Genomic DNA, 24,614 nt, shown 5'->3' on the forward strand with positions numbered 1-24,614 from the left:
CAAAATTGTTTGTTTTGCGTAATGATGTGTATAGTGTGTAATCAGTTATGGTTTGTGCAAGTTGACTTACCTGGGCGTGTGAACGACTTGATCGCGATTTTTAAAAGGAAACGCGAGTAACTATTGCAATTTGACGGAAACAGGTAATTAATAAACTAATATCTGTGCTGGAGTTATTTGGTTTATTCTGCAATAGTGGGTCGCATTTTTTAATTTCAATTAATCCATTTGTATCTGATGGTTCAATCTCAATCGTTTTTTGAGAAAACTTTAGTTGAAATTGTATTAATTAATTTAATAATAATATTAATCTATCCTGATATAAAATTAACTTAAATCATTGAACAGTTGAGTAAATTGTCAAAGTGATTTTCTTGAGGGTTTCCGGAAAAGTAATAAACTGAAATTGCGTTCATAATTTGTACAGACATGTAAGTACCAAATTGTGGGAATTACATTGTGAGAAATTTAGTTTTACAACGTAATCATGTGGAATTATCAGTGGTTATTTAGTCACAATTTATGATATTTTTGACTGTTATTGTCCATTTAAACTTTAAAAATTTAGTACTATCGTTGTTAAAGGTAATACGAGAAATAAATTGGGTAGTAAAAATAGCCACATACTTTGACAAGCAACAAAAAATTAATTAATTCCGTAATTAGTTAAATGCATTTTCTACAATTGTTTTTTAATTAATTTCAACTGCATTTTAATAAAGTTTAAAATATATTACTTTGCAAAAAGTTCCATCGAAAGTTACAAAATTAATATTTGTTTACAAAATACACATAAAGACAATAGAAATAAGAGACGTGTACATAAAACAGTCAATAATTTTTATAAATCAGAAATAAATTTTTGATTTACTACTCTTTTTCTATCCAATATAAAGCTGCACAAGACTGATATTTCAAACAATAATATAAATTTATAGACCTGCAATTTCCTTCCACACTGTCAATGTTTACATTAAAAATATTTCTAGATGTATTGCTTCACTTCAATACCGCTAAAAATAAAATGTTTTAGAATGTCAATTTAATAAAAAAATATGGTCACCTCTACCACGGCTGCAATCCAACAATAATTCTTTTATTGCACTTGCAAAAACTTCGACTGCGAGTCGTTTGCGTGTTCGTAACCGTTGTTAAAAATTCAATGACCCGATTACATTTTTATGAAAATGAAAACAAACTTCACCTATTATGTGACGCGTATCAACAGGGAGATTTCTGTGTGTTGCCAATAAGCGGGGCCGGTTCCTTTTCGGCAAATTGGCCTCGCGACGAATGTGACGTGTGCTACACTTGAAAAATAAAGAATAGAGCTTACTTGCATATATATGAATGGTGCTTTACGCGTTCATTTCGACGTCGTCGTGCGATAAGCGGCTTGTTTCTAAAATGATTTCGCTCTCCGCTGGCCAACTCACACGGTTCAGTTGCTGAATTCATCGGTTCGAGTGATAGTTTCGATTGATATTGGTTGTATTGATATGAGTGATTCGATTTTTTTGGATTAAACCTTTGTAAGTGATTCACATTCATTCATTCCTGATTAAGAACTGTGTTGGAGCTATCGGTTTAAGTTAATTAAAAAATCTCTACATTGGGAAATTGGGACATTAAATCATTTTTTTTTAAATTAATACTAGAAAATTATTATATTTTTTAATGATCGACGTCTTTAAGTATTTACAGCTTATCACAACTGTGATAAGGAAACCTGAAGAATAAATATGCAACGAAAAATTGTATAATTAAATTAGTTTAAATAAAATTATCATTTTTAATAACTTTACGTATGGTTTTTTATTTAACTGCATATTTTCGTTTCTTATTCATTATTCAACAGGTACCAAAAAGTACATTACTAACTTTAAACTATAAATACTATTAAAAATTCATCTGAACACGGTAAAAGAATTAATATAGTAAAATGTTACGTCTAATTTAATATCTTAAAAAATTTAATTAAGTTCACATTTATATATAAAAATTTATATTAGTATAAATAGTGATGCACTTTTACAGTTTGTTATTAGTAAAACATATAATCCTGATATTATATATGATTAATCGTATAATTAAAACAGAAATAAAAATGTCGAAATAAGTAATAATTTATTTCAATATACACATAAATTAATTTCACTATATTTACAGAAAAATTTACTATCCTAAATTCCATATTTTATGAAATAATTGCTAATATAACATTATAGTTTTATTAGATTACCTCTATTATACAATAATATTTGAAGGTAAAAGATAAGTTATCTCAGTAATTTTGAATTTTGTTAGAAATACTCTTATTAATGAATAATCGAATTTACTTTTTCAAAAAAGGATAATGTAGAATATTAACAGAGCTTCAAATTAAGCTTTTGTTCTCTAAATAACTTAATGAGTGGTACGTGCATATAAGTTCTCACAGATAATAATTTATAGATGTGACGCACCACAACGATTTGATAAATATATAATAATTGCATAACCAATTAAACAACCATTATATCATATTTTATTTGTATTAAAATTTTACTATAATTAATGATGTCTTCCAATAATTGTATCACTTTGGAATGAAACATACCCAATTACTTTTTTATAACTTACCAGTAAGGAAATCTTAATTAATTACATACGTCTGAATTTATAGCTTTTTCTTATAAATCTCTATTAATATATACTCTTTTAAATTTTATAAACTAATTGTGTCAACCTATTATTGGGTTGGGTAATATGCAATATTCATTTAATTGGGTCAAATCACCAAAATATTTTTATTGTTTTTTAATTAGAATTATAGAAGAGTGCATATATTTCCTATTTATTTTATAAATAATTACCCTTGGACATATTTGTAAATATACCCAAGGGTAACTTTTCGTAATGGTTTTTACATGCACACGAATTTTAGTCTTGGCCTAGTTCAAGTTTACCAAATAAAATAATAGTTACTGATACAACGAAAGCTCATACAACAAGGAAACGGCCACGACCATTTTTTATTGTCAATATTACTCATCCACAATTACGATAATTGACTTGATCACTTATTCGCATCGTTTTGGTTCAAGATTAATTATTTCGCTTTTATAGTAATAAATAGATATGTTATTAATTGTTCATGACTACGTCAAAGATTAACAATTAATAGCCGACAATTAGCCCCACTCTATTTTGAATCAACTTCACCGTAACTTTAGCACAGTTCAAAAAATTTAACCGACAAATAAACATGTGGACACGCGATTTTCAGTGGAACATGGATGCGTGAATAAATAAACAGTGATCCGATATGTATACGTACACGTCAACTAGCCGGATTCGTCGTAAAATCAAGACGAAACTGGGCGAGTTTAAGACACGAATACAGGAGGACTTGTGCGAATCTCTTCATCAAATATCCACCGTTGACAATAAGAGACTGAATTCTCATTTGAGAAAATTAAGACTTAAGGGTGGATCGAATACCAGTTTAGATAGTTGTGGTGAATCTGACAATATTAGTTTTACAAGCACAGATACCAGGTGAGTGTCCTTTGAGGGGGATCCTTGGTTGTTTCCGTCAACTTTCAAAATCAAAACACAATAATATTGTATAATTTTAGTGTGGAATTTAACGAAAATCCGTATTATTGTGTAATTAATGAATTATTTGATGGTTGACGAACATTTCATCAAAAACATTGTCGAGAGCCAATTTTGAGTCACGAATGTGGAACAAATAAACGTTTAAAATGTGAAACATTATCTTAGTTTATGAAAATAACAAAGGAAATTTTCTTTGTCTTATTTATTAGTTCTCCAATGATTTATAGTGTATACATTTTAGAAATTATACATAAAACAATGTTATAGCAATCATTTCCAATAACACTTTTATTTAAATAAATTCAAAACATTTCTTGTAAAGTTAAATTTGTGTGTGCAGAAATAAATTTATTACATCATATATTTTATTATTAAATTTATTATTGCACATATAAGCAAATTTACATGAAACAGTATAAACTTTATTATTATTAAAATTTTGTTGTAAATATATAAAAGATCTACGGTAATATAGTTTTGAGTGGTAATTTGTTGATACAATTTTGTGATACAAAGAAGTTATCAATTTAAAATTTAAATTACTTGTAAACATTCATTTTTTAAATTATCATAAAGAATATTAAATTGCCTAGAGCATGAAACACTCAAGCATGCAATCTATTAATCAATACAGAATTACCATTCTTCATGCAACGTGTGAATGAATTAAAATTTTAAAGGTGTTATTTAATGCTGAAGGAATTGAGGTAGTACTATCATGTGGCACACTCAATTAATTAACTAAATCTAAATCTATAAATATTAATGTGTTCAATCAAGTGACTTAGGCTTAACACCTTAAGTAACGAACCCTTCAAGATTCAGTAAAAGGGTGCTTACGTCTAATTTAACATCTACTTGTGCATATTATTTCTATACAAGGCTCATCCATTTGAGAAACGCCATTAATGTCAAAGCGTCTATAAATATTTACGTGTATTCATAAATCAATATTTAGATATTTTAAAACGAACATACCCTTGAAAAAAATTATTTAATGTTAGGTTATTGTATGTAAATATTTTCGAAAATCTTCCACAGTTATAATTTTCGAACAAAATAATAATTAATCCAGTTGGCTTCCTTTTGGCTAATTAATTAGGTTAATTCATGAAATTATCATCGTTTTATTGATAATTGCGAAACCTTAAATTAATAATTAATGATTTAGTACGAATTTTATTTCGTGATTCACAACAATGGAATACATTTTTCTATGCGACGTACTTCTTTTTGGCTAATTCATTAAATTATCAACGATTTATTGATAACTCCGAAACCTTAAATTGATAATGACTTAGTACGAATTTTGTTTCGTGATTCACAACAATGGCGTACATTTTTTTATGCGACGTTTTTATGAATAATTAATTTGAAAAAATGTTAAAGTTCAATGTTAGAATGCCTAATTAAATATCCAATAAAATTATTATAACGAGGTACCATAGTCACTGACAATTTTTTACGTCAATGTGTACTTTTCCCTAGACATACAATTTAAATTACTTTACCCAATGGGGGAAAATGAATTGAAAAATTTATCAAAATTATTATTAATGTTTTAAAAATCCAGACGGTAATTTATCTTGTTCTAAATGAAATCCATTACGAAACAAATCCATAGTTATCTGAATAAAAGACTCTTTTATTATGCCAGAAAGGTGAGTTTAAACTAAAACTATTTCCAAATTTAACTGAATGATCAGGTGAATTCTTTTAATACCACTTTTTGTTTTTGTTATTCTCAGTAATTAGTGCGAGTTCCGTTGGTTTAATTTGTTTAATGCTTTTTAATTGGTTTTAAATAGATATAATTCGAACATTGTTTAGTAAATCTGTAGAATTGATTGGTTTAATGAACTCATTTATCGGCTTATTAATTTATTTCCAATTATCCGCTATTTTTGAACTTCTGTGTAATCAAATTATTGTTTTAATTGTTCGTAATTTAATAACGTTGAAGTGAAAAATTTTAATGCCGTTTCGAAATATCTGTCGCATTTAATTTTGAACGATTTACATATAATTGTATTTTGAAATGCGCAAATATTTTCAGCGGATTTTAATAACACATGTGCACAAATTTACATCAACCATTACTCATCGAATTTATATTTTAAGTGCTCTCGATATGTATTTGGTGGAAAAAAATGTATTTATCAGTTAATGTACCAGCGAAATTCTAACGAAAATCTATCCCGTATTCAGAGGCAGTAGTAGCTCGACATCAAGGACGAGAGATATCGCATCATCCTGCGACAGTCTCCTTGACGTGTTCGACGAAACGCCATATTGCAGCAATGTTTGCTTGGAGGAAGATCAGAGCGTATTAGAGAAATTTGGTCAGAAAATCGTAAATAAAGGCCAAAGACTGCATAGGGTAATTCAAATTTAAGTTTTTAATGAACTGTCCGACAAATTTAAAACTTTTTTGAACAAATTAAGTAAGGATTAACAAGGTAGATGGCTCGTACATTATCTGTTTTAGAAATGTTTCTCGATAATGACGATGTTAAACCTTCCTCTGTGTTTGCAGGGTGCTCTTAATCTTATTTATTTATTCACGTAAATATCGATTGGCTTGCTGTGAATTTGACAACTTACTTGTCGAAAATGGATAAATGTATTGGGACCGCGAGGGAAATTGAAAACGAATATCACTTTACAGTGTCTGTCACATTAATGAACATGATTTAATTTCGTGAGTTCTGCAGTTGAAACGTCGGAGACGTGATTTTACTGCTTAATTGCTTTTTAACCATAAACCGATGTTATAATGTGTCTCGAGATGCTCAATCGGTTACAAACTGCGAAATGTAATAATATTATTTAAATGTGCCGGAATTATAAATGACTTCGTGCATTATTGTCAAGTCCCCCATCAATAAATGTTTGTTTCGGTGTTTAAAATTTAATTGTCAGTCGTTATTATTTTTAATCCATATGGCTGGCAATTTCGCTTAACTAAAATGAACTCGAGTCGTGTCGCTGGAACTTTAATAACTAGCAATTTATGACTTCAAAACTAATATTAACCTAATTTGAATCGTAGTTGCAGTTAAATAATTTGTATTCCCCGGCGTAATTTCCAACTGGAACCATTTATGTGTCCATCCATACCAATCTATTTATAAACACATATTAATAAACGAGTGCGTCTTTAATGGGATAAATGTCTACCAATATATTGAGAAAACAAATTAAAAAGCAATTTCTAAGCAGTATTTTGATTCAAATGCCAATTATTATGTATGTTTTTTTATTTAAATAAATGATCTTATTTTTATGTCAAAGGTTCCAATTAATAATGTACGTATTAATTAATAATGACGGCACTATTTAAATCATAAACAATTTACCATTATGTTTTATTAATTTATGTTTAAACAAACATCATGGATGTACGTTCAGAAATATAAAATATTATAGTAATTTACTTGCTCAAACGTCTTTCATGCCCAAAATTCACAAGTTATATTACGACTAAAATGTTTGTTTTGCATATGTACGTGTTTAACTTTAATTGTTGTTTCAGTACTTCCAAAGAAATAGTCGAGTACAAGATGTAAATAAACGACTGAAGTCTCAAATTTGGAGTTCCGTAGTAACAATAGTTTTAGTTGAAGGAAAGAACCTTTTAGCCTGTGATCCTGAAAGTGGAACTTCCGACCCTTATGTTAAGTTCAGGTAAGTGTTAAATTTAGTAATAATAAATTAATGATTAATTTAATTAAATATTTGTAAAAGTAAAATTTCTCTTATTTAACCATAAAACATAGAATTGAAGTTAGAAATTTGGGGTATTGAGTAATATTACAGATTAAATCTTGTCCGAAAATTAACTTTAATATTTATTCATCACGGTATCTAGTTTCATAATTGGTACGTGTTTATTATAGTCCATTTTCCATTCCTATAAATATTATTCGGGACGCATACGTGTTATCTAAATAAATCATTCCCTTGTTTCAGATTAGGCAACGAAAAGTACAAAAGTAGAATAATCTGGAGATCATTGAATCCTAGATGGTTGGAGCAATTGGACCTTCATCTCTACGACGACGGTGACCAACAATTGGAAATTACTGTTTGGGACAAGGATCGTTCAAGGGATGATTTCATAGGAAGGTTAGTCCTTTAATATTATGTTGTTGACGTAAATTATATAATTTGCTGAGCTGAGAACTAACTCTAGTTTCGCCCACAATGTCGTTTGTGATAACCATTTATTAAAAGTAATTAATACCCAGTTAAACAATTATATAAACTCTATTATTTACTGAAAACATAACTAATGGAAGTCGCGTATATTTCTAAGAAATTAACGTAAAGGTGTTGTTGTTCAAGGAAGTAATTGCTTGAATTGACATCGTGATTAATTTTTATACAGTCAAATTATAGGTATATATAACTTTGCAAAAAACTATTGAAGTTTCCCTTTCGTTTAAATTTAGCTTTAACGAAAATGAATTTGAAAGCAGTGAGATAACAAATAACAACAAATGCATGTAGGTCAAAATAATTAAAAATTTATAGATTCAAGATAAAAATTCGAAAGTTTTGTTTATCTATTGTAATTTTAATAGAGAAAATGTTTACATAAATCTATTTCGTTTATACTGTTGTCAAATACATACTTATTTTTATTTAAAAAACGGTAAAGGTAATACCTTTAACTTATACTACCTTGTTATTGTTTCAGATGTGTGATAAATTTAGCAACCTTAGACAGAGAAAGAACGCACAGTTTATGGAAAGAATTGGAAGATGGAGCAGGCTCTCTTCACTTGTTACTCACCATCAGTGGTACCACAGCATCGGAAACAATTTCGGATCTTACTACGTATGAGGAAAATCCGAGAGAAAGAGAACTACTTGAAAACCGATATGTACGTATCAAATATTACACTTATGTCACTTACACGATTAATCTGAAATTACATCCGTTATAAAACTAATTAATTCGTGTACGATCATTCGATTAAGGCAATATATTTTTATACGAAAAGTTATTACCAATTAAAATCTAGATATGCCAATAAAAATCCACATGATATATTATTATATTATGACCTTAACTCTTATTACTTTCAACGCCACATTTGACCTCAATATACCATATTTTTAATTAAATACAAGTAGAAGAAGTGCCTTTTACCCTCCTTTTATTTGTCATTATGCGGAAATTTCGTGTAAATAATTATTCATCATATTCATATGCATGAATATATGTATGGTTTTCACCACTACACTTCTGGCAATAAATTAATTGTACGACTTTCAGTAATAACTTATGGAAGGAAGGGCTAAGAAACAAAAGAAATCGATAGGAAACTGTTTAGAAATGCAAGACAGTATGTGGCCAAAAGTATTGATTTATTTGGTCCTATTTTTATAAATTAAATTCTTTTTATTATCGTATTATATAAACCAGCACTTCTTAGGTTGGGCTCGCGTAATTTCAAGCTAATTTTGGGTAAAATTACAATATTCGCAATTCGGTTTTACTTAATCCACCTTCTTAATTAACAAACCCGAATCCCCGTTCTTGCGTTACACCGCACTGATTAATCCTGTTTATGTAGATCTGGCATAGAACATTCCACAACCTGAAGGACGTAGGCCACTTAACCGTGAAAGTTTTCAAAGCAACCGGCTTAGCGGCGGCCGATCTGGGCGGCAAGAGCGATCCCTTCGTTGTTCTGGAGTTGGGGAATGCCCGTTTGCAGACGCAAACCGAATACAAGACTTTATCGCCGCAATGGAACAAAATATTCACGTTCAACGTCAAAGATATTAACAACGTGCTCGAAGTTACCGTATTCGACGAAGACAGAGATCACAAAGTCGAATTTCTTGGGAAAGTTGCCATTCCTCTGTTGAGAATTAGGAACGGCGAGAAAAGATGGTACGCGTTGAAGGACAAGAAGTTGAGGAGCAGGGCGAAAGGAAACTGTCCGCAGATCTTGTTGGAGATGAATATCGTGTGGAATCCCATCAGGGCGTGCATTAGGACGCTCAATCCGAAGGAGGAGAAGTACATGCAGACTGAGGTGAAATTCAAGAGGCAGGTCTTCGTGAAAAACGTGCTCCGGATGAAGGTGTTCGTCTTGTACTTCTATGAAGTGGGAAAAGTCTTTCAGTATGTATCATTTTTTAATAAATACCATCATAAAAATTGTAAAAATGGCGAATGCGCAAGTAATTCATTGGATAATGTTGTTTTACAGAAATTGTTTCGAATGGGAGTCGAAAATTCAAAGCTTTGCTGCTCTAGTCATTTGGTTAATTTTGTGTTACTACTTCGAACCTTGGATGATCCCCATCGGTGGATTGTTACTGTTCCTCAAACAGTACATAGTTAGAAGCTTGGCTGGACCAAGCGCTGTGCCATGGGATGAAGTAGCCGATTCAGATTTAGATGATGAAGACGACGAGGATAAGGAGAAGGTAATTTCACTACTTAGGTTTTGTATATTTAAATAATTGAATTTTCATTCGATCTACAGGAGGAAAAGAAGAGCCTGAAAGAAAGATTGCAGGCTATACAAGAGGTAACACAGGGGGTTCAGAACGCAATTGGAAGGATCGCTTCTCTCCTGGAGGGTGTCAAAAAGTAAGCATTTAATGTTAATTAATTATTAATTAATAACTTTTAATTATTTCAGCACATTCAACTTTACGGTGCCATATTTATCCTGGATAGCAATAACACTCCTGGTGATAGCAACAGTCGTCCTGTATCTAATTCCTATTCGTTATCTCCTGATGCTTTGGGGAGCCAACAAATTTCTGCGCAGAATCCTGCGACCGCATGCCGTACCTAATAACGAGCTCCTGGACCTCCTCTCCAGAATACCCGACGACGAGATGCTGGTAAGTCTCCGACCGCTTCGGACATATAATGAGAAATTTGCCTCTATGACGGACGAGCATTCTTAAACAGTTAATTATTAGATAGTTATGTGTTGTTTTATTTTTTTTTTCTGTTTCTGTTTAATAAATGAACTACATGAAATTGTGGTATTATTTAATGTGGTACAAGTATACCGAAGCAGTGTTGAGGACATTAAAATCACATACATGATCCACAAATTTACTCCTTTTATTTATTTGAGAAACTAATGATTAGTCACCATAACTTTAAGGAAACTTATAATATATCCAGTCTCATTTTATCAGCATGTAAAACTAATGAAACTAATGTTTTTGATGCATCCATCATACTTTGTACAATTGTAATTAACCTGTTGAATCTTAACATTTGAATGAAAAAATCAGCAATTATTTTGTAGATTCCAAGTGAGTATTTGCACAATTTTTTATCACAATATCACATTTTGCCTAAATCGCCACTGCTCCGGTATGCACGTACCTCAAACCCTTTTTGTTTTGAATTGGTATTGTAGAAAATACGTTTAAAATTATTATTTTTATTAATTACTAATAAAATGCTTGTGTTTGTGTTGCTCAAATGTGATTAACATGCTGTTTAACACAATACACACTATAACTTTTCTACAATACTTGCTTGCTGTCATAGTTCCAAGTTTATTCACAATCTAACACAATAGGATAACGAACAACCCACCTAAAGTGTCTCTCACAATTATTTTAATAAATATTTGCAAATTGCTTTAATTGTTTTAACTTTGGGTGAGTGGTTCAATATGTTATGTGGTGTAACACAGCGACTGTCCTACTAATTTAATACATCTGGTGTCATCAGTAGTGGTGTTAACATTGTAGAAAAAAGGTTAAAGGTAAAAACATTAACAGCATGACAAGGTTTCGGTTCATTTCATTATCACATCTTAAACAATTACATTTGATATAAATTTAAAGTAACGTTATAGCAACTGTATTTATATGTTTTACAGTTATCCGATAATTATTATACAATACATAACCAATGGCGATAATAAAAAACAATTACAATTCACGAGATTTCAACGTTTCATTAGTCACATGTTTCTTTATTGAACCAACCTACCTTGTTCAAATGTGTGCATAATGTATGTAACTACGTGGCAAATTAATATTGTATATATTACAGTCTAATGTAATTATTTATGTAACAATACAACTGTAATTGAAATTATAAACGAAATGGTAATTTCTGATATTAAGTAAACATTGGACTGGAGCTGATTAGTAATTACCAAATGAATATTCCCATGGTAAAAGCATTTTAATTCGTGAATGGTGCCTTTAAAAATCAAATTAGTTACTTAAAATTTACGTTCCATTTTTCGAACAGTGCCTAATTATACTTTCATTTCGGAATATTAAATGACGCTTATTTTGCGTTGTTTTTCATATAATCAAATTAAGCTGGAAGTTTTAACTCAATTAAAATCAGTTGGCACATAATTGGCCAATCCAATTGTTTGTTTGATAAAATTTACTTATTCCAGTGGGTGTTGCTAATTGCGAATGAAAATAACAAGCCGCGATAGAAATAAATTAATTAAACCTGGGATATCTGCAACGAAATCAAAAATTGCTACACTGCAATTTGATTTTGTAACTGAATGAATGGTTTAATTGCCTGGTGCAGGCATAACAACAGAATCAATAAAAATATTTGTTTATCAAGGTAATTTTGTCTTGCATTTTGTGGAATGATTAAGTCTTGATAATTTTATAACATTAAAATAATTATTTAAATTATTAATCAAGCGTGACTCACAAATGCACTTTAAGTAACCGGATATTTATAGTAAATTTGACTGTATTTGAATGAAAATAAATTAATAATGGAAAAAATAACATAACAACAAAAATAATTAATTGTTTGTACGAAGTTTTTAAAAGACTAATAGGCTGCCACGCGTACGAAACTAAACAAACTATTATTTGTTCAGTTGCTGTAATTTAAATAAATTATCTTATTATATTTATCTCTTCAGTAACGCAAAAAAATACACAAATTTAATTTTTAAAATTTAAATGTGCTTCCTGTTTGTCCGACTGTTCAAACCTGTTATACTTTTTTTATTTTACTTAAGGACATAAATAATGCATAAAATCAAATTTACATTGAATTAGATAGTGTAATTATGTGAATAACTTGATACATTATATTACAGCCAAAATTGTATGGAACATTTGACACAAACAGTTCATCCAAAAAGTTATTTAGCTATACTTGTTCATAACTTGCATTCTTAATAACATATACACATACACTGGAAGTATACATTTGGATATTGGTTTTTCATCAAGCTGTAGAAATAGTTTCAACACTAGCATCACAATGGTAATCATCATGTGTCTGTATCTGACAAAAAACATGGTAGTCGAATCACCGAGGTAAAGGTAACATCGTACAGCCGGTTTTATCTACAATGTTAACCTATATATCTATGACATCAACAGATGTATATTAAATTACTGGCCGTCAGCTTGTCCACCCATATTGGGAGGATGTCAGTCATACGCTGGTACTTGCAGCTGGATTATAAGGACCTCAAAATCCTAATGAACATGATGGAGACCGATGGAAGGAAGCGGGAACCTAAGAAGAAGCACAAAACCTCCTAGTGGACCTCCAAGATAGCGCCGGCCAAATGGCGGGTGCGACTGGAAAAAATCAAAGAAAAGTCTGACTAACTAATTTTTACTTCTTACATCTAAATGTTGTTCAAATTATAAATTTACGTATTTAGAAGAAGCAATCTTTTTAGGTGATAGTCACAAGGACATTCGAATAATATATAATAATCATAGATTTAAAATTGTATTCTCAATCAGAGTTTCATCATAATTATTGTCATTCGATGTAATACACTACAAGTTTCACATTATTGTATTCACTACTATACTAACAATAAGATCGATCGCCGTTCTAGCATTAACTGTAACTTAATATAAATGTATAGAGTTAAATCGTAATCTGAACTGAAATTAAATATTTAAATTAAGCAAACCTTCATTCTAAATAATTTAATGATATATTAATTCAAGTGACTATTGCCAACCAAATTTATTTAAAAAAGAAATATAGTTATAAGTCCAGATAGTGAGATATTACGTACTTAAAATTGGTGTGCTTCAAGTTTGTCAATAAAATTTAGGGATTTTCGGACTAGATTATTAGATAAACATTATATAAATCATGACTATGAACATTGTTAAGACAACAAGTTCAACGTTAAATGTTTACACACATGTTCAGAGGAGCGAGAAGAATTGCTCAAATTTCAGTTACTTCGTGTAAACGTTTATAGTTCGACTTGTTGTGCGAATATTTCAATTATAAAATTAATATTTAGAAACAAGATTAGCTGAGTTAGTGACACGTATCCACGTCGTTTTTATTTCCTCAAAAATATAACGAAATTATTATTGTTTCTTTTTTGAACAAATCATTTAAAATCTCACTTATGTCATTAATGAACATTATCAGATTTTATATTTTTCTACCCGTTGTTAAATGTATTAATTAGTTAGAAAATAATAGATTAGAGAATATGCGGTTTACACTTTAATTTTTTGCATTCAACATACAACTGATACGAGTTGTTGCTTCTTGTTCCAGTTAAAACAATATAAGTTTCACACAGTGTTACGATATTTATGAACCTAACTAAAAAAAGTAAAAGTTACATTTAGTAAAAGTCCTGTTGTTAAACAAAGACATTTTTTCGCAACAAGACGACAATCAACAAATAGAGGTTAGTTTACGTCACATTTAACTAACTATTCCTAAATTATGTTCAAATTAGTTTGTCAATTAATATAGTTTTGTCGAAAAATTAATGTGTACAACCGTGTATGTAACACCAATTTTATAAGGCCAGTTGATTCTTCCAAATTTTACAATTTAGATAATTTATTACAATTCTAGAATATTTAAAATTGTTAATAAATTAAAATTGCACAATATCATCCCATATCACAGTTCAGTTGTATTTAGTGTTTTTACTATACGATATTGAATGTGATATAGATTGGTATTTTCCAAATGTTGTTTAGGTTTAAACATGACAAGGTGGTTTTTAGATTATTAATTTCACCCTTACATTTTAAGGCCTAGGCATTTTCTTTGAATATTTCTTTATTATTTTTACAATCAGTTATGGTGATTATGGTGCTTTTTACTCGCAAGGGGTACTTAGTTTTAACATGTTATTTAGTTTTAAAAAGGAAATGGTTACGGAGTTCTTTTATTTTAAAATTAAATGTAAGAGGGGACGTCTTAACTCATACCTGACTCATGCCAGTAAAAGGAGAGAAAAAGCAGAAATAATAACATGCAAACGATCAAATTATATATTATAACTATTCATTGTTGTATTATTATTATTATTATTGAACGAAAATGATAAATTTTATATATAATGCTTAAATTTATTACTTATTAAGAACATATTGTGATTTTTAATTCCAATTTACTGTAAAAGTGTGAGCACTTTTTATACTTTATCGCACAGTGATATTCAATTATAATTTGCCAATTATGAAAAAGTGATATGGATGTAGTTTTCATATTTATTGTTTTTAATAAAATATAAGAATTGGTTGAACTAAGAGCTTAAATTATTATTTTATTGTCGCATTTTCTTATAGAACTGACATTAAATACGGTAAGTACGTAAGATTTTCTTTAATGTTTAGTCCATTTGATGTCGCATTAATTGAAAACTGACATATGTATATTGAGGGAAAAGTTAAGAGATTGCTTCCTTAATTAAGATGTACAGAAAACATCGGTACCAATGGGATCGCAACTTTCACATATAAATTTACGGTATTCGAGATTGATGTACGTTAACAATTATCAGCGATTTTATCTAAAACACGCATAATTTTCGAGCATTTCTTCATGATACGTTTAAAATTAGTTTCTACCTTTAATTTTAGATTTATATGTGATTGTATCTCAAATCTATTACTCTAACTGAAGTTGTTTGAGGATAAAGCTATTTAAAATGAAATGAACGCTTCATCTAACACCAACGTTAACTAATAACTAATAAGTTAACATCAATAATTATGAATTATTATCGAGCACATGTGAAATTTACTCTTGAGTCTTCATTACTTTCAAAAACGATTAATTGGAAACAACAAATTGATCAGACCAATTATCACATAACATCCGAGATAAATACACTAAGGTAAAGCAAGATTTGACGAACTTTTTAAACCTAAGGCATAATTTCTGATCATTTTTTCACGATAAGTTTAAAAATCGTTCCGGCCTTTACTTCTGAACGACATATTTAAATATGATCGTACCTCGAAGTTATTGCTCTAACTGAAGTTGTTTGAGAATAAAACTAAATGAAATGAAATAGTCGCTTCATCTATCACCAACGTTAACTAATAACTAATAATTTAACATCGATAATTAAGAATTATTATCGAGCACATGTGAAATTTACTCCTGAGTCTTTATTACTTTCAAAAAAGATTAATTAGAAACAACAAATTGATCAAATCAATTATCACATAACATCCGAAACAGATAAACGAAAGTAAAGATTGGATGGACTTTTTACACCAAAACAGTCGTGTGCGGAAACGCAGACACGGGAAAGCAATATTCGAATGGAACAAGTTCATGGCCCTTGGCTGTAGGTAACCTTGCAGGCAACATTGAACTTCGACGGTGAAATTTCTTCGAACACACTTCTTCACTACAGATAAACACATTTGATTATGTACCGACAATGATACTGCATTATATGAAACCACTATTTAATGTTATGTAAACCGTAATGACCGTCTATAAAATTTGATTGATCAATGAGGAATTCGTAAAGTGGCACATCCGTGAGGCTTCCATTTGATAGATGCAATCAGTCTGTGTAAATTGTAAGGGTAAAGGTTAACAGTCTTTGTTCACCGTCTGAAGACTCTCTTCTACATTGTGGAGAAGCCAACGCACTGTTACTGTCTGGTTGCCGATTAAAATTAATGGAAAAATTATTTAAGTTGTCTCATTAATTATTTATTATTGATGTTCAACATTTTTTATTTGTTATACATATTCTCGTTTGCGGATCTCGTATAAATTACATTTTACTTTCGTAAAAGTATGTGCTAACTCTCAATCATGCTTTTCTTTTGCCTACGTTATTGATTAAACTTTAAAATATTCTTTAATAATTATCATTGGCTTTCCTGAGTCATATTATCCGTGAAGAACTGAAGAAAGTTGATGCATAATTAATTATTGAAGACAATTTTACTTGTTGCTCTAATTGTCAGATAAAATGTAGTATCTGAGATCTTCATATGCTCTGTTAATCATCTAATTTATTTTTAGACAAACCTCAGCATGTTTTAATCACGATTGCTTTAAACAGCACGTGAATTTAGACGTTTACGTGTTTATAATTTTTATGTACTTGTTTCTAGATTTTAAAAATGTTGTCATAACACATCCTGTTTCGATTTGAACGACAGATTAATATTTTAAATTGTGCGGTGGCACGAAGAAGAAAATAGTCATAATGAGACATTAAATCGACTAAATGTAACATAATCGGTGATTAAACGATTTTACGAAACAGGTAGCAACGAAAGAAAACCTGGACAGGTGCGAAAAAGAATAATTTCACCACAACAAGACTGATATTTAAGAATCCAAGAGCTTAGATAAAGGTTTGTAAGTAGTACTTAACTGCAGCTACAGTTTTCATTGACTTATACTGTAAGAATAAGCCAAAACACCATAAGGAGAAGACTAAAGGATGACAATATAATTCCGTACCGTATTGTAACAGGTCCATTACTAACTGCAACACATCGTAGATATCGATTGCATTTCGCTCCAGATTATATTCATTGGGGCGAAACTGAGAGGTTTCCTTTAAATAGCGTCGAAGAAGAGTTTATAGACGACCAGGAGAACGTTACTCTCAATGAAATTCTTACTTTTGGTGGAGGATAATGGTTTGGGGAGGCATTAGTTTGCAGACTTATACGGAACTGGTTGTCAATGCTGAAGGAAGTTTAACGGCTGATAAGTATATAAGGGAAATCTTAGAATCTCATATTGTACCCTTTGTTCCATTTATTAGTGAAGCTTTATGCGTGACAATGCTCCATCTCAGACTGCGAGAATTGTCTGAGATCAGCTTGACGATGTAAATATTCCGCTAACGAACTGGCCAGCTAGAAGTCCAGATTTAAATCCGGTAGAACATCTATGGGACCACATGGAAAGACAAATAAAAGCACTTGAACCATCGCCAAACACTTTAAACCTTTAAACTAAAGGAAAAGATCATAGAAATTTATAAGGGCATTGATCAGGATTTCATAAGAACATTAAATTTGAATGAGGCGATGTTGTCAAAACGCACTTGGTGGGGAAACTCTTTATTAGTGTAAATAAACTTAACTTGAAAAATGGTTGTTATTTCTGTATTTTTTTATACTTATTTCATTTTTATCAAGTTTTAAAAATATTCCATAATTTGGTGCAGTGTATTTAATGTGTTTGGCTAAACTATAAAACATATTTTTATTCACACCATGCAAATTTTATGGTTGATGAAGTTCCCAATCTTTGCACCACAGAAACACATTACTGTGAAAGCGGGTACGTTGACACTCAAATATAATAATCCATTTTTAATGTAAATACCATACATCAGTCATGACTGAATGACTGGTTTGATCGATATTACGGTTAAAAAGTGAAAACTGATATGCGATTAAAGTGGCGGAAATCGTTTTTTATTTATTGTAATCGCATCGTGTATTTTTTTTCTTGAAAAGTACAAGAAAGTAAGCGTTTTTAACCTGACGGAAGAGATCCGTCAGATTTCTACGATTTATATTGAACAGTTGGATTCATATTCAGCATCAGCATTTGTTCATTTATGTACGTTAAACAAGCTTGTGTCAAAAAATTAAGTTCATAGCCAATAACTAAATGAACTTTACGTCTTTGTGCACTTTCCAAGAAATCGGCACAGCCACCATTAACGAACTCACTTCGCGCTTTGGAATCGAAAACTATAAATATGTCTAGCTTGCATTTATTGCGTCGTGTAATTGTCTAACGTTAATATACCAAGAATGAAACAATGCAATATCACGCCCAGACCTGATTCGGCATTTCTCTCTAATTATCTCAATTATCATTTAAAACGTTTACCGAACAATAGAAGTAATTTAAGCTAGAAGACGCCGTTTCACAACACCATCAACGGGCTCTCGTCGATCTAGACGGTTCCGACCTTCACCTTATCAGGTGGATCTTTCGATATTATTAAAAAATGAAATGAAACATCGGCCGCGGGCAACAGGAACTGTGTCACGGTTCAGTAAACTTTCCCTGCTGCTTAAGTTCGGAGTCGCTGAAAACGAAAAAAAAAAAAAAAAATCACGAGAAGAATTTTCGGCCGCGCCCATTATTTTTAAGATGCCGCAGATCACTGACACGGCCGACCGCACGTTTCGCAAGTGTTTTTTCCTTTAATCCGCGGTGCGTTGACCGACAACACTAATATGATGTAGAATGGAGGAATTGAGCAACGCGTGTTTTGAGGGGGGAAGCAAATTGCACGCTCTCGTTCTGACGTGAATCGATCGTTCGCAATTTTGAGATTGTTCGTAAAAATTGTCGGTGACGAAAACCGAACGTTGTGCCACGTTTTTGTCTTACACACTTTCGAAGCACTAGAATGCCTTTCCGATAATGCGGGTTATTCGAATTGAACAATGTTTGTTCAAAAGTAACAGATGCTGGCAAGTGTTCACTTGTTGTTAACGGCGTGATTATTTAATCCAGATAAAAAGTGATCGACATGAATTAAATTAATAACTTTACGGTTGGATATTTTAACAATCGAGATCAACGGATAACCATAATCAAGGAAGTATTTAATAATTCTACTTTCTTTAAAATTCCTTAAGCAACGAGGAAGAATTCCCCGTTGAACTGATAGTAACTGCAAACATAGGCATTGGTCACAGTCGAGTAAAAAAATAACAAAGTATATGGTCTACTTTAATTGACTTTTTTTCTACGAGATTTAATTGTGTAATGGCAATTCGGACATATAAGATACTTGGAAATTCTGTGTTAAAACGGAATAAACTGCCGGAATTAAATTCCATGCCTTATGTGTCACCGTCACTAATAAATAAACTTTAACAATCACTTACTGTACATAATATAAATTAAATCTAATTAAATTAGTTACTTAAAGAGATTGTGTGCAATTGTATACAATTAAATTTTCCGTAAATTTAAATCAATATTTTTGTTACAAATTCATTAAAATTTACATATTGCTTCACCAACCCGATCAATTATTAAGACGCCGGTGTAAAATTTAATACCTTATCTACTATCTTCACTAATAGATAATCTATAACAATTACTTACTGTAAATAATACAAACTAGGTTTTTTATATTTAGTTAATTAATTAGTCAATATGAAAATATACTGGACTTTAATAATTAAATTTTCTATAAATTTACGTCAATATTTTACTTATAATTTTATTAAATTAATTCATTATTTCTTTAAATATAATTAAATTAGTTAAGCAAACATATTATATACGTTTTTTTAAGTTTAGTTAAATTAATTTGCCAAGGAGCTTGTATTCAATTTAAAAATATTCTGAATTTAATTTTCTATAAATCCACATCAATATTTTAGTTATAAATTCATTAAATTTTCATTTCATTTCATTTTCATTAATGTGGTTTGCAGAGTACCATTACTAATAAATAAACTATTTTAATAATATTAATTATGCCTCTTTAAATATAATTAAATCTACAGAAGATAATAATTATTAAATTTTGTATAAATCTACATCAATATTTTATTTATAAATTCATTAAAATTTTGTTTTTAAATGATCTATTTAAACAGATATTCTTTAATTAATTATTTAATAAGAACTAAACTGCAGAGATAAAATTTTATACCTTCATTAATATATACTTTATAAGTACTTAATATAAACTATGCTTCTTTAAATGTAATTAGGTTACTTAGTTAAAAATACTAGAGTATAAAATTTGAAGATATGCAGAAATTTTTAATAATTAAATTTTCTATAATTTCACATAAATATTTTTGTTAAATTCATTAAATTTATTTCAAAAAATCATGGAATGAATTTCCGGAATAAAATTCTGTAGTTCATAGGGTTCCCTCATTAATAAACAATAATATTAATTCTTTAAAAATAATTAAATTAGGTAGTCAAAGATAACAATTGTATACAACTTCAAGATCTACAACTGATAATAATAATTAAATTTTCTGTAAATCCTGCTTTATTATAAATTCATTAAAATTTTGTGAGATTTTAAATTACCTACAATAACTAATATTGCTTCAATAACCCAGTCAATAATTTAACAAAGACTAAATTGCAGGAAAATAAATTATACCTTCAATAATAAATGAACTTTACAATTTACTTACTGTAAATAATATAAATTATGTTTCTTTATATAAAATTAGATTAGTTACTTAAAAAGACGGTGCAAATTGAAGATGTGCAGAAATTTTTAATAATTAAATTTTCTGCAAATCCCACTAAATATTTTAGTCATAAATTCATTAAAATTTTGTAAGATTTTAAGTGATCTATAAAAACGAACGTTGCTTCACCATCCTACTCAATTAAGATATCCTTTCAACAAGGGGACAACAACCGTTGAAGGTCCAGCTAATTATCAGTTTTTGCTAATTATTTCCATCATGTAACTTTTACACAACGCCCAATCTATGGAGATTTTGTTCCTCTACACGTTAAACAAGAATGAGTGTATGTGTGTGTTTTTTTCCCTTAATTGAGTATATGAACGGGTCTGTTCTTTTGTGTTTCACTACTAAGGCATACTAGGCGACCTTCAAAGATATAACGCCTACTAGCCGGTAACTATGTAAAGCAGTGAAAGTATAACAGTTTCACTTGCACTTCTAGATTGAACCTAAAATATGTTTATTATATTTAATGGAACGTTGTGTTTTGTTAATGTGCACTTTGGTTGGGAACGTTGCTTTTGGTTTCATCGCATTACGAAATTTTGTGTTTCGGGCCAATGCTCCCACTACGTTTTTACTTTTTATTTAATTAATGTTTTAGAAATACTAAAGTGACACTAAATTATTAGACGTGTTCAACAATATTAATGCTAATGGAATTTATTTGTCCGACAAGGCATTAAAGATTCAAGCTCTTTTTAATATCTCCAATCTTTCCATCATCACACACACAATGTGCACATTTAGTGTGGGAAAGCCCCCGTAACTTTTTTGTTTATAAATCTAGTCTAATAATAATTAGACAATTTCAAATTTAATAGAAAATGTTTTATTTGATTTTAAAAAATATATCTCTGGGTATCATCAAAATCAATCAAAAAACATATTCTTCGCATATAATGTTATAATAATTAGAATTTAATTGTTAAGGTATACAGTTTCAAAGAGCAAAGATATTAAATCCAGTACTACCCGTCAATAAACCGCTTCCTGTAAAATAAAATGTTGTCTGCTCCGATTTCATAAGTCTCTGTACACTTAAAATATTATTAAAAGTAGATATCCTTGGTTAGCTAACAAACATTGCGTAACAAACCTCATAGCAGATCACCGTATTGTTCAATGGCTTGAAAATTTTAAATTGCAAGCGTTTCCTGGCTCTATTAAATTACTCTATTTTTAAATATACCAATTATTAAATGCATAAATAATGAAGATGCATGTTTATTTTCAATGGAAAATCAATAGGAAACATAAATTGATTATTAAATGATAGTTTAGCATAAATAAACAACCATGGGAGTTTAAGATAAAATCAGTGAGTCACAAATAAAATATTCTGTCGTTACTATTTTCCAAATTTTATATTCTCAGTATCCTAAGTCTGAAATCAAATGGAATGTTGATTTGATCCTTTCAATTTGTTGAAGAATGCACAAAAGTATTTTGAAAAGAGATGCATTATTTCTGTCAATTGTAACATATATACCAAGGCTGTTTCAGATCAGGCAGTAATTTAGCCACAAAGTCTTGTGTAATGACGTTAAGATTTAGAATGGACATACAATTTTCACAAAAGCCTTTTCGTAATTTTTAAATGACTCATTAAACATGCGATACGTTATTTACATATTACCAATGAAGTCACCACTGACATACCACAATGGCATGCAACTTTAATGCAATATCCTAGAAATTATATTGAAGAAAAAACTTTGTCTCATAACCAAACGTCGTTTGGCACAACGAACATTCAAAAAATGTAGAAAAACAAATAATGTACGTGTACATTTTCTCTTAGAAATGCGTCGATTTGATCTGGATTTAAGGATTTTTTTGATCTCATTGTCTTCGACTCGTTTAATTTGCGTGCAATCGTTTCGCTCGTTGTGGCCGCATATTTAAATTAGTTTTGTGGTAATATTAATGTCCATTGATAAAAATAATGATGGTGAAAGTCTTTACGCAATTTTATCTAACTCAAATGGCTCGATCAATTGTAACTATCCTTTGTGTGAACGGTATTTATTATATCATCTTCACCAACGAATAAATTAGTCCAATTTACAATCCAATCATGCGCGTAATTTTAGTTAAACGCACTCAACTAAAACAATCTTTGTTATTTGTACCGCTATTCAAATAAAAAAAGGAATTACAAAGTTAAAATTTGTGTTCTATTGTTGGTGTGTTTGCTTTGCGCTTTTCACTTTTAGGTTTACTGAAGCCGCCGTCGTAAAATTTTGAAGGGAAACACGTAGTTAACATGTTGACACAAATCACTTTAAGACTCGATTGTATTGTTCACATATCTGAATGATTTATTCTCCGTGGACAATAAACTGGTGTATGTGCCGGAAGCATAAGTTAAGCTCTAGATACCAATCAACAGCCTTTCTCTGAAGCCAATGTTCTAGCGTTGCTTCTGATAATTCCTACTGAAATGCTATACTGAAGAAATTCGACTACATTCTCATCAGTGGCGTGACAAATGGTTATTTTAAAAGTGAAAATTGTAGCCATGATACTGATACCAATCGAGAACAGGTCGGACATTTTAAGTATCTTTGGAATAACACCAATTTGGAAAGTTGAAATTGATGATGATGATGATGAATTTTTATTATATTAATACTTGAAAAGTTACAACATATAAAAGAGAAGAATTAGGTCCTGTAGGATAAACAACCTACCTATTTGCCAACAATAATTATTTATGGTTCTGTTGTTGGGATAAATTATAAATTTTAAACACTATTGCGATAATGCCCAAACACTGGAGAATTGTGTATAGTACAAAATTGTAAATTCTGGCACCAAACGGCAAATATGTGAAAGGTTTTGAAAAGTATGGACGCCCCTGTTTCGCCCAGCTCCGGTTTCGATCACTTGAAAAGGTGTACCGAAGAAATTGAATTTCTGCTACATTCACATGCCTTTATTCTTGTGAATATCACTTTCATTTTTGTTTTAATTGCTAGAGGCCAATTACTCCGATACGCTTTATTACTCCTCTGCTATTTGAATATGTAAATAAAATCAGGACTAGAGGCCGCATTTTCATTTTTACTTTTTGGGATGGGTCTCATTTAAATTTTTTTTCATTGCACAGTTTTCAGTTTCTAATTTCTTCTTGGTAACACACTATTCATTTAACTACAAAGTAACTGGATTATTTAATGGCGGATACAATTTAATTATGATTTATGTAAGACCTGATGAAAAACAACTAGATTTTAAATCAGGTTTAATATAAAAATATAGAAAAACGGTGTGTACAAAAAATGTGTACTGTTATTATATTATTACGTGATATCGTAATCAATATAGTTCATTCAATCATTCATAAACATAATAAATAAATTACGTACAGTGTGATAACATTTCTCATGAAGATTTTTATGGTCTCTGTAGCCAGCTAGTTCGTTAAAAAACACATTTTACGGCGTGTTGGCAATTTTCATGTACAATAAACCTGTGACGACACCACGACATCTTCACAAATTATTTAAGATTTAAAAGTGATC

The 24,614-nt window shown here is 30.1% G+C and overlaps 1 protein-coding gene across 8 annotated transcripts in view; it reads left to right on the forward strand.

Annotated features, from left to right (window-relative positions):
* LOC109597601 (multiple C2 and transmembrane domain-containing protein-like) overlaps nucleotides 1-15,138 on the forward strand; it is a 62,279-nt gene extending 47,141 nt beyond the window's left edge. For 3 of the 8 annotated variants that reach the window (XM_049962232.1, XM_020013341.2, XM_049962234.1), the window contains 8 exons: nucleotides 7,139-7,290; nucleotides 7,576-7,731; nucleotides 8,306-8,492; nucleotides 9,189-9,745; nucleotides 9,834-10,053; nucleotides 10,113-10,219; nucleotides 10,272-10,479; nucleotides 12,985-15,138. In XM_049962232.1, coding sequence (XP_049818189.1) covers nucleotides 7,139-7,290; nucleotides 7,576-7,731; nucleotides 8,306-8,492; nucleotides 9,189-9,745; nucleotides 9,834-10,053; nucleotides 10,113-10,219; nucleotides 10,272-10,479; nucleotides 12,985-13,149 — 1,752 coding nt within the window. In that variant the 3' untranslated portion in view covers nucleotides 13,150-15,138. Of the gene's footprint in view, nucleotides 1-78; nucleotides 144-1,395; nucleotides 1,533-3,268; nucleotides 3,541-5,811; nucleotides 5,984-7,138; nucleotides 7,291-7,575; nucleotides 7,732-8,305; nucleotides 8,493-9,188; nucleotides 9,746-9,833; nucleotides 10,054-10,112; nucleotides 10,220-10,271; nucleotides 10,480-12,695; nucleotides 12,925-12,984 lie in introns of those variants that run through there. The other 5 variants (XM_049962236.1, XM_049962235.1, XR_007547118.1 and 2 more) reach the window with 5 other exon arrangements.
* Nucleotides 15,139-24,614: the final 9,476 nt, after the last annotated feature.

The sequence above is a fragment of the Aethina tumida genome, chromosome 1 (genome assembly GCF_024364675.1).
Source record: "Aethina tumida isolate Nest 87 chromosome 1, icAetTumi1.1, whole genome shotgun sequence".
NCBI lineage: Eukaryota > Metazoa > Arthropoda > Insecta > Coleoptera > Nitidulidae > Aethina > Aethina tumida.